General features: G+C 36.5%; 1 protein-coding gene across 2 annotated transcripts in view; it reads left to right on the plus strand.

Moving 5' to 3' along the window:
* The window catches only part of LOC127872902 (protein numb-like), a 78,638-nt gene extending 67,184 nt beyond the window's left edge, over positions 1–11,454 (plus strand). For both annotated transcript variants that reach the window (XM_052416409.1, XM_052416410.1), the window contains one exon: positions 5,647–11,454. In XM_052416409.1, the coding sequence (XP_052272369.1) occupies positions 5,647–6,260 (614 nt within the window). In that variant the 3' untranslated portion in view covers positions 6,261–11,454. The remainder of the gene's footprint in view (positions 1–5,646) is intronic.
* The last annotated feature ends 284 nt before the right edge of the window (positions 11,455–11,738 follow it).

An 11,738-nucleotide genomic window follows, 5' to 3' on the forward strand; every position in this document is an offset into this window, starting at 1 on the left:
TATCAAGACTTAATTAAGACGTATATAAGATGGAAGATGACTAGAAAACTGGAAAAAGGGAATACTTTCTTAATTTAAATTGTAACAAAACTTCAGCGTTATCAATTCTATACTAGTCAAATCACTAAGTTCTTTTTCAAAAAGAGCAACATAGTAACATTTTCAATTTTCATGCAGGATCTTTGCCCACACACAATGTTACCAGCTGTAGAGAACACATGCTCACTGGCAACTGAAGTTGTTTGAGTAATTAAATACTTCTTGGCGATGTGTGCTAATTATGGGTATTTCTTCTTGTTGGAATTCCACCATTGAAGTGGATTTTTGTCCAATTTGATACTTGGTTCAGCATGGTAATCATTCAGTTCAGTTGATACTTTTATCAGAATCAGGAACACTAAAACAATGCTCATAAAAGATATCCCCAAAGAGTTCAGTAAGTGCAGTTTGTTGTTACACCACAACAGAGAGCTTCAGGAATTTTGTTTTTATCATCAGAATCTTAACTGGAAAAACGACTGGACAGGAGGCTTCACCACCTCTACAGTAGAACGAGTTTTGTACACAAGTTCAACTTTTCAATTTTTACAAACAGTCATGCCTTTGTCGATATCATAATGTCCTTTTCGTTTTCGGATTTTAAACCGAAATACGCCCATACTGGCGAATCTAACCCCTTACCGCGTCAATAGTTTTTATTCCTCTTTATTCACTTGGTAATCAAAACACACAGATTGACACAATACTTATAATTACACAGAAACATGAGCTTTGAAATCGAGATTTTGAAACCACGAAACTATATTATTTAATCCGGAAGCGAGATGGAAAGGCAGAACGGCACATTTCAAAAAGGCCAGAACAAAACGGCAGAGTTGATTTTAGGCCTTTCTTTTGAAAAAATATTGACCCGACCCGGTACCGTTTGCGAAAACTTTGACCCAGAATCGCGGGTATTTTTTTGACCCGCGGTTTCGGTTTTTTTCGGGTACCCGTGTGAGCACTAACATGCGGTAATGCAGACGATGTGGTTTATATCATTTAGCATTGTATTCACTTGAAATTGCAATTGGAAAGACTATAACAAACAACAATTTGTAAGTCTCTGGGTGGGGTGGGGGGCTTTGCTCTTTATTCCTGTTGGGTTCCTGGTTCTAAGACCTCTGGCCTAATTTTCAGGATTTCAAATTTGGGACAACATACTCCACTGTTAAGTGTACATGTACACATTAATTTATGTTTGTACTTTGAAAAGTACCATAATAATTATTTCTATATTGAAAACTGCATTTTATATTATATGTGATATGCCCTTGTTGTCATAAAAAGAAATATGAACAAGTTGATAGTATATATTATTATTTCAAAACCACTTTTTGCGTGCAGATAAACGAAATCTGGTTGGCTCAAAGAAATTTTGGGCCAGCGCTAGCCCTAAAGTATATAGGAGTGAGCTTGTCGGTCGGTTGGTCGGTCCGTATTAAGTGTCCGCTCTCTAATTCAAGTTGTTTTCATCCGATCTTCACCAACCTTGGTCAATTGTTTTATCTAGATGATGTCTAGGTCAAGTTTGAATATGAGTCATGCCGAGTCAAAAACTAGGTCACAGGGTCACTTAGTGCGTTTTAAACATTGAGCATGGTGTACGCTCTCTTATTCAAGAAGTTTTGATCCGAGCTTCACCAAACTTGGTCAGAAGTTGTATCTAGATGATGTCTAGGCCAAGTTTGAACATGGGCCATGCCGGGTCAAAAACTAGTTCACGGGGTCACTTTGTGCGTTTTTAACATTGAGCATGGTGTCCCCTGTTTAATGTGAAGACAACATGCAAAATATTCTCTGTCAATGCGGCATGTGGGGGTATTCGTCACGTCTGTGACAAAGCTCTAGTTATTATTGAAAGTTTTCAGTTTTTAGCTCGACTTATATATATGAAATATATATAGTGGAGCTATCTTACTCAACCCGGCGTCTGCGTTAGCATGCAAATGTTAAAGTTTTCGTACTACCCCAAATATTTCCTATATCCTTTGACATTTTGCTTTTATATGTTGCATACTTGTTTACCAACATGACCCCAACCTTTAAACAAGAGCAGACCACTGTATCAAGCATTTTGACATAATTATGGCCCCTTTTACACTTAGGTAATTGAACATTTTGCTTAAATTGCCATAACTTCTTTATTTATTATCACATTTTATTATTACTTTGACAAAACAACACTTACCTGAATACCACAATGGATTCCACCCAAACAATACCCCACGCCCCTACCCAGAATCCCCCCCCATCCCCCCCCCCATTTTTTTTTTAAACATCATCTAATAAATTACCACACCCCACATTATACCCCCCTCTCACCCCACCCCCCCCCCCCCCCCACCCCAATTTTTTTTTTCCTTTTTTTTATTTTTGAAAGATCGTCTAATAAGTTATTGAATATGAACAATTTCCCCATGATGGCTTACGTTATACTGTCAAGCACTCGAATAGTCGAGCGCGCTGTCCTCTGACAGCTCTTGTTATAATAATATTTTCGACATATTTACATTATAAATACATTTGATGTTTTGGAACATGGATACTTGAAATTGTTGTTTGCTTGATTACCAGCTATTATCATGAGTACACTCCTCATTGGCATTATACATCGTGTCATATTATCTGTTTTATAGCCCTGTCAACATAATTTTAATGTGAAATCACCATCTGTTGTTAATCTGTTTGTTTTATATCAAGCGAGCATGTTTACCGTAATAACATGTCTGGGCATTTGTTCGCCTGATTTTTTTTAGCTCACCTGAGCATGATGTGGTCCTGGTGAGCTGCATATATTATGATTGCCTTTGGTCTGCCTTTTGTCAGTCATGTGTTGACCATCGTATGTCGTCAACATTTACCTTTGGAAACACTCTAAAGGCCACTGTAATTGTCCAATCTTCATGAAGCTTTCTTAGAACATTTGTTCAAACGATATCTCTGCTGAGTTCAATAATGGTTCCGGTCCATAGAAAAAACATGGCTGGTTGGGGCGGGCATTTTTCCATATATGGCCATAGTAAAACCTTGTTAACACTAGAAATCACACATATGGTGCAATCTTTCTGAAACATATTTTCTTATGAAAGCTCATCTGGGTTCCAAAACAGTTATTGATTGTCGAAGAAACATTGCCACCAGGTGGCTGGGCATTTTTATGTCCCCCACTATAGTAGTGGGGGAAATATTGTTTTTGCCCTGTCTGTTGGTTGGTCTGTTGGTTTGCGCCAACTTTAACATTTTGCAATAACTTTTGCTATATTGAATATAGCAACTTGATATTTGGCATGCATGTGTATCTCATGGAGCTGCACATTTTGAGTGGTGAAAGGTCAAGGTCAAGGTCATCCTTCAAGGTCAGAGGTCAAATATGTGGCCAAAATCGCTCATTTTATGAATACTTTTGCAATATTGAAGATAGCAACTTGATATTTGGCATGCATGTGTATCTCATGGAGCTGCACATTTTTAGTGGTGAAAGGTCAAGGTCATCCTTCAAGGTCAGAGGTCAAATATATGTGGCCCGAATCGCTTATTTTATGAAAACTTTTGCAATCTTGAAGATAGCAACTTGATATTGGGCATGCATGTGTATCTTATGGAGCTGCACATTTTGAGTTTTGAAAGGTCAATGTCAAGGTCATCCTTCAAGGTCTGAGGTCAAATATATGTGGCCCAAATCGCTTATTTTATGAATACTTTTGCAATATTGAAGATAGCAACTTGATATTTGGCAAGCATGTGTATCTCATGGAGCTGCACATTTTGAGTGGTGAAAGGTCAAGGTCGAGGTAATCCTTCAAGGTCAAATATATGGGTCAATTTTTTTTATGTAATATCACATCTGCAATATTGAAGCTAGAAATTTTATATTTGAAATGCATGTGTATCTCATGGAGCTGCACATTTTGAGTGGTGAAGGGTCAAGGTCATTTTTCAAGGTCAAACGTCATATAGGGGGACATTGTGTTTCACAAACGCATCTTGTTCCTTATGTGGCTAAAGTGAAACCTTGTTAACACTCTAGAAGTCACATTTTTAGTGAAATCTAAATCAAACTTGGACAGAACACTTTCTAATAACTTCCCAAAATTGTTCTGATTTGTTGATTTATTGCTGTATAGAAAACTTGTTGACCCTATATTAGCAACATTTATTGGCTCTCTCTTGGCCAATGAATCTCAGCTGAGATTTCATCTGGGTCATGTTAGCTCAAAAACAAGGAAAATAGATCAAATAAAAAATACTCAAAATGCACTGTTTGGTTTCAATCTTCATGAATCAGCTCACACTTTTTATGCCCCCCTTCGAAGAAGAGGGGGTATATTGCTTTGCTCATGTCGGTCGGTAGGTCGGTAGGTCCGTCCACCAGGTGGTTTTCGGATGATAACTCAAGAACGCTTGGGGCTAGGATCATGAAACTTCATAGGTACATTGATCATGACTCGCAGATGAGCCCTATTGATTTTGAGGTCACTAGGTCAAAGGTCAAGGTCACGGTGACCCGAAATAGTAAAATGGTTTCCGGATGATAACTCAAGAACGCATACGCTTAGGATCATGAAACTTCATGGGTAGATTGATCATGACTCGCAGATGACCCCTATTGATTTTGAGGTCACTAGGTCAAAGGTCACGGTGACCCGAAATAGTAAAATGGTTTTCGGATGATAACTCAAGAACGCATACGCCTAGGATCATGAAACTTCATAGGTAGATTGATCATGACTTGCAGATGACCCCTATTGATTTTGAGGTCACAAGGTCAAAGGTCAAGGTCACGGTGACCCGAAATAGTAAAATGATTTTCGGATGATAACTCAAGAAGGCTTTTGCCTAGGATCATGACACTTCATAGGTACATTGATCGTGACTCGCAGATGACCCCTATTGATTTTCAGGTCACTAGGTCAAAGGTCAAGGTCACAGTGACAAATATGGTATTCACACAATGGCTGCCACTACAACGGACAGCCCATATGGGGGGCATGCATGTTTTACAAACAGCCCTTGTTCAGAATAGTCTAGTTCTTTAGTTCCTCAGGTGAGCGCCTTAGGGCCCATGGCCCTCTTGTTTATATTTTAACAATATTCTGATACTGAATTATTATCAGAATTCTAAAGCAGTATCTGTATATTCTTTTATCTGAATAGTTGTTGACATCCCTCAAAAGAATGCTCTCATTACCTTTTATATGAAATCTTGAGGTTTAAGAGTAGCTTTATTTGCAGACATTTCCATCCCAATATGATAAAACAACCACTGACATAAAACTTATGTCTTTATTTAGTATAGTTCAGTTAAACAAGAAAAACTGACATGAAGTGAGCATTGTTCTCAAAAACTGGGCTTAATGCATATGCTTAAAGTGTCTACCCAGATAAGCCTTTGAACCACACTGACTAAGCATGGATGACAATTTGAGCCTTCACTAGATTTTGGTTTAGAAGAGGCCTCCTTTAAACATAAATTTGATTTAATGGAAAAGTGAAGTTCCTAATCAGCTTATTTGGACTGCACAGGCTAATATACAAAAGCACTTTACCCAAATGCATTAAGCCCAATTATTGCAGAACGAGGCTCAAATGTTGATATTGTTTCAGTGATGTCTGCCCCTGCACCTCCTGTGAACACCACCAACCCTTGGGCCCAGATTCAGTCCCCCGCTGCCCCGTCAACCCCAGTGCGGTCTCACTCCAGTCAGGCACGGGCCTCACCATCTACCAACCCGTTCTTGTTGTCAACGGACACAACAAACTCTGTTTCAAACACGGTAGGTTTATCGCCAACTGTTACCATAACCAATCGGCCGTTACTGCAACAGCATGGGAGGAGCCATTCCATAGATTCCACCAACAACTCTTGGCAAACAACACCTCAGAACAGAAATAAACAGACACTGGCATCAATGGGCCAACACCAGAGTTTTCAGTTGAATGGTGGGCCAGAAAATAGCTGGAATCAAACTTCCGACTGGGCCACAGCTTTTGCTTCTTCTGCATCGAGTACAGGGGTTTCTAATTCTACTAACACAAACACTCAAGCCCTCGCTAAGCAGTCATCGTCTAAGCCAAATGAGGACAGTTTTGATCCGTTTGATGTAGCTTGGGCTGCAAAGAATGTAGGCAAGCAGGACCTGGCTCCTCAACCTCAGAACAACAGTGTCGGCAATCCATTTGCAACGAAGACTGTAACGGCATACAAAGTGGACTTGTGATTCTCTCTAGTTAAAGTGTCCGAGAAGGAGGACTGTAAATAACGTCTTGTTGTGGAAAGAAAGGGAGACGTTTTAATGGGAAGACAGTTGGTATAGTGGCTGGTGATGTCAACAAATATAAGCTTCCTGTCTTGGTGTCGTAGCAATATATACAATAAAATAGGTACTTGAACAATGAGGTGCTTCATTGAATAAGTGGACAGATTGCCACTGAATTAAAAAGGGTGATTAGGGAAATGGGGCATGTTTGCAGAATTATGTTGCCTTTAAATAGATATTAGATGGTGTATAAACGTGTGGCTAAATATTAAGAGTTAATGCAGAAGTGCATAGCTTAATTGTAGCCTAGAGTGAAGTATATGCACAACCATTTTGTTTTTGTATGGCAGAAAACTGAAGATTACAGACATTTATCGAAATATACATGCAATTGTGTGTTATTATTTTTATGATATCATTGCCTTCATCATTTTGATTTTATTAATAATTATCATCCTTAACTGTAAAAGTTTTACATTTTATCATAACATTTCGTTTTACATGGACACACTTCACATCACATCCCTTTTGTGTTACCGGTACATTTTTATCTTGATTACGATTTGCATTTGTTTTTCTTTAAACAAAGTTGTGATTTTAACAATACAGGTATGCTTGCATTTGTTTACATTGTACTATTTGTATAAATGTTATTAAGTGGACTTTTTTTAGTTAGTACACAAATATCATAATGTACCCTTCAATTCTAACAAATTTATACCATTCTTCTACTTTAACAGTGGAAACTTCATTTTTGTCCAGAAGCTATGTACATGTAATAAGAGGTCTCAAGCAGATTTTATATTTTTGGTTAAGACATTAATACTATTTTTTCATTCTTGATTGTTATGAGGTTGTATGTCGTTTTTGTAGGGCCACTTATAACCTTTTTAATTAAAAGAAGTAATTTTGTAGTCTTTTGTGTTATATTAAAGACAGTTCTTTTTGTTAGTATGAAATGCTAGTGATGCCCCTTGATCTGTTTTTATGCAAATCTTAAAGTTTTACTATATTTGAAGTTATGTGCAAGATTGATGTCATTTACTACTTAAAAATTGGCTATGAATTAAATAGTTTTACTGAATTTAATTGTTCTGTTAAAGATGATCATGTTTTGATTTTTGAGAAAGTTTGTAAGCGGCTTCAGTAACAATTAAATCTTCATAAAAAAGTTCATATATTTTGGGCAAGTCTTATGCCTGTAGCATAGTTTTTTAACTAAATGGAAGCCAATGTTGTCGTAGAATGTAGTTTATTTCAGTGCGAGTTGGTGAAATGTGAAATTGATAATATTTTTGAAATGTTGTAGGCTTTTACCTTCATCAAGTGTTGTGATAAAAGATTTATTTTGTTCTGTTGATGTGATACATATTTTGTTTTATATACACACATCTCGTATGTAATCATTGAGTCAACGTTTACAGGAATAGATGTACATATCAGATCAGTGTACATACATGTATTGTATACATTTAGATACTTAAAGGGTTGCTTTTGTTCGCTGCTTAGGTTTTTTTTTTAGCGTCTCAAAACCTTCTCATCCAATGTAAGGCACATTAATTCTTAAATATTTAAAGATGCTGAATCTTTAAAATAATAGCCTTTTTCTGCAACATGGATATCTTGTTCAAAAGAAATGCATTACAAATAACTAGTGGGTGTATTGCATTACAAATAACTAGTGGGTGTATTGCCTATCAATCAGGTCTTTTTTCTTGCAAAGTAAGAAGTAAGTGTTTTTTTGCTTTTTAGCTCACCTGAGCTCAATGATGATCTTTTGTGAACAACTTTTGTCTGTTATGTGGTGTGAACATTTGCCTTGTCAACCCTCTAGAGGCCACATTTATTGTCTTATCTGCGTAAAACTTGGTCAGAAAATTTGTCTAAGTTATATCTTGGAAGATTTCTAAAATGGTTTTTGGTTGATTTCAAAACATGGCCCTCAGGGAGCAGGCAGTTTTCCTTATATGGCTATAGTAAAACCTGTTTAACACTCTTAAAGTCACATTGATAGTTTGATCTTCATGAAACTTGGTCAGAAAATGTGTTCTGATAATGTCTTGGGCTGCACAGAACAGGACAGTTCCTTTGTAAGTGGCTGTTTACCTTTCAGGCCGTTTTGTTTTATTTTGTCAAGATAGGTATTGGTTTATACTTTTGGAATGTGAAACTGTGCCAAAATCATTCTGTTGAAAATGAGAGATATCAACATATTTCTGAAAAGATATAGATTCGGCATCTTTAAACCCCTCACCTTAATAATACTAACCATGCAACCACACTTTAAATACATCATTATACCCCCATTACTGGTAATGGTGGCTATATGGCAGTCACTTTGTCTGTCGGTCTGTCTGTCCTAAAAATTTCATCCGATCTTCACCAAACTTGGTCAGAAGTTGTATCAAGATGATGTCTAGGTCAAGTTTTAATATGGGTCATGCCAGGTCAAAAACAAGGTCACTGGGTCACTTTGTGAGTTTTTAACCGAAAGTTTGTCCGGACCATAACTAAGTCATTTAGCTTTAGATTTTAAAATGACTTGGTACAATTGTTCACTGTCATTGGACAGTGTGTCGCGCGAAAGAATTACGCCGATATCTCCAAGGTCAAGGTCACACTTTGAGTTCAAAGGTCAAATGCTTGTCATGGCCATTACTTTGTTGTTTATTGTGAGACTTATTTGGCCTATTTGTTCACCATCATGGGACGGTGTGTCACGCGAAAAAAATATGTTGATATCTCCTAGATCAAGGTGTGAGTTCAAAGGTCAAAAATGGCCATAAAGGAGCTTGTCCGGGCCATAACTATGTCTTTCATTGTTAGACTTTAAAATCATTCGGCACATTTGTTCACCATCATTGGACTATGTCGCGCGAAAGAATTACATGGATATCTCCAAGGTCAAGGTCACACTTGGAGTTCAAAGTTCAAAAATGGCCATAAATAAGCTTTTCTGGGCCATAACTATGTAGTTCATTGTGAGATTTTAAAATCATTTGGCACATTTGCTCACCATCATTGAACAGTGTGTCGCACGAAAGAATTACGTCAATATCTCCAAGGTCACACTTTGAGTTCAAAGTTTAAAAATAGCAATAAATGAGCTTGTCTGGTCAATAACTGTTGTTCATTGTGAGATTTTAAAATCGTTTGGCACATTTGTTAACCATCATTGGACGGTGTGTCGCGCAAAAGAATTATGTCAATATCTCCAAGGTCAAGGTCACACTTTTAGTTCAAAGGTCAAAAATGGCCATAAATGATCTTGTCCCAGCCATAACTATTAACTATGTCATTCATTGTGAGATTTTAAAATTACTCTGTATATTTGTTCACAATTATTGGACGGTGTGTCATGCGAAAAAATGTCGTCGATATCTCCAAGGTAAGGTCACACTTTGAGTTCAAAGTTCAAAAATGGCCATAAATGATCTTGTCAGGGCCATTACTATGTCATTCATTGTGAGATTTTAAAATTACTCTGTACGTTTGTTCACAATAATTAGACAGCATGCAAAATAGTCTGTGTAAATGCTGCATGTGGGGGTTAACAAAGGGGATGACAAAGCTCTAGTTGTACATGTACCCATAAGTTACTTACACTAGCATGCTTTCTACAAAGCCAGGTTCCCATATTCAACAACCAATTATTACATTTAATGCTAAGAAGATGACATATTTTTTTAATTGGTAGATCATAAATAATGTGCTTTTCTGCTATGTCTGAGTTGACATTGGTAATCTTAATTAAATATTTCTCATAGATGTGCTAAACATATTCCATCATGGTAGCTGCCAAATATGGAACCACTTCCTGGTTTTAAGTCTATTTTGTTATTCCTAACCATAAGAAGTGTTGGTGGGCCCAGGATTTTAGCTGAATATGGTTTAAGATTTGAAAGTGTTCTGCAGATGGCAGCTGTGTATACTCTCAACATATTTTAAGTGATCTGTAGCAACATTTATTTCAGACATGCACACAATAGGTTTCTGTAATATTATAGTGTATTTCTACTTATTCATGCACTAAATCTTGGCTTCTACTGTGCTATATGATCAGTCATATCATAAAACGTCAAGCAACCAGGTGCTCGGAAGTTAGATTGAGGCATATTTTTAAACATAATGACGACTGTAAGAGTTGAACGTGAAAGTTGTATCTGCTTTACATTTCTATTTCAATCATGTACAAAAGTATCAAGGCTTTGCTTAATTAGGAATAAACATATTGCAATTGCCTTTAGATCAATACCTTCATCAAGGATATATGATATCATAAATACTCCATATTGCAAATTAAATGGAATACACTTGTAAAGTTATTTTTAACTGTTTTCTAACATAATTGCAGCTTGTTTTGATCAATATGATCGAATTATTTCAAATTTAAAATAACTGTTCCACAAATCATTTAATGTTTCTTTAATTAAAAGTACCTCAAACAGCATTTCACATTACACTGATTTTATGTTACAAATTTCATATTCCATTTTCATATTACTCGTCATTGTATGCTTTCAATGAATTTCACTAACCCCTTGCTGCTTATTTCGTCCCTCATCCGCTATGTATGTAAAAGTTCTTGTCACAAAAATTCTTCAGTGCGATACTACATGTAGTACTGTGCCTATTCAGTTGATTAAATCCTGTTTAATCCTCAGTTTTGTATACAGATTTTTTGTAATGGAAATAGCAAGATCATCATGAAATTTGTTACTGGTCGAGAGCCCAGTTTTGAGAGTACTAGTATTTAAGTGACCTCCTTTAAAGGATAACCTGTTGACTTTAAAGTCACGCATGTTTTCATGATTTATTTAGCTCATATTTTAATGACAACTTATTTGCAGCTCTTTTGGAAAACTCTAGGACTTTCCTTAAAATCATATAATCCCTTAAATTATTTTATTGACATTTAGTGCGTGTATGTCAGGTAGACAGGTAGCTAGGTTTTAGTAAGAAACGTTGATGATAATCTGGTTGGTGGACAATACAATTACTTGCAAGCTTATTCTTATTATAGTTTTTACTACTTGTGTGTTTTATGTCAAATTATGATAACAGAAAGGTTGCTTTATCTTTTATCATTTTATTGTAGCCTCGTCTTATTATATTATATATCATTTTAACATGTGAAAGTAAACTTTTAAATACATCACATTGTTGTGTTTTAAATCCACTGTTTTTAGTTGTTCACAAGAATAACTAAGGTTAATAGTGGTGTTTTGAAAATTGGTGCGCAGAGCACCGGTTCTGCCTATCACCAAATCAGACCCAACCCTGCATCCGCACCGAGACATAGCATTACATAATATGTTTGCATATTGACAGTGTTTTTTATGGTGTTTTTTATGGCAATTTCGGGATCGATATTCGGCCCCATTCCCCTCCAAAAATAGTATATATTTTCCCCCAATTTTTTTTTGAAAAAATCCCCTC

The sequence above is a fragment of the Dreissena polymorpha genome, chromosome 3 (assembly GCF_020536995.1).
Source record: "Dreissena polymorpha isolate Duluth1 chromosome 3, UMN_Dpol_1.0, whole genome shotgun sequence".
Lineage (NCBI taxonomy): Eukaryota > Metazoa > Mollusca > Bivalvia > Myida > Dreissenidae > Dreissena > Dreissena polymorpha.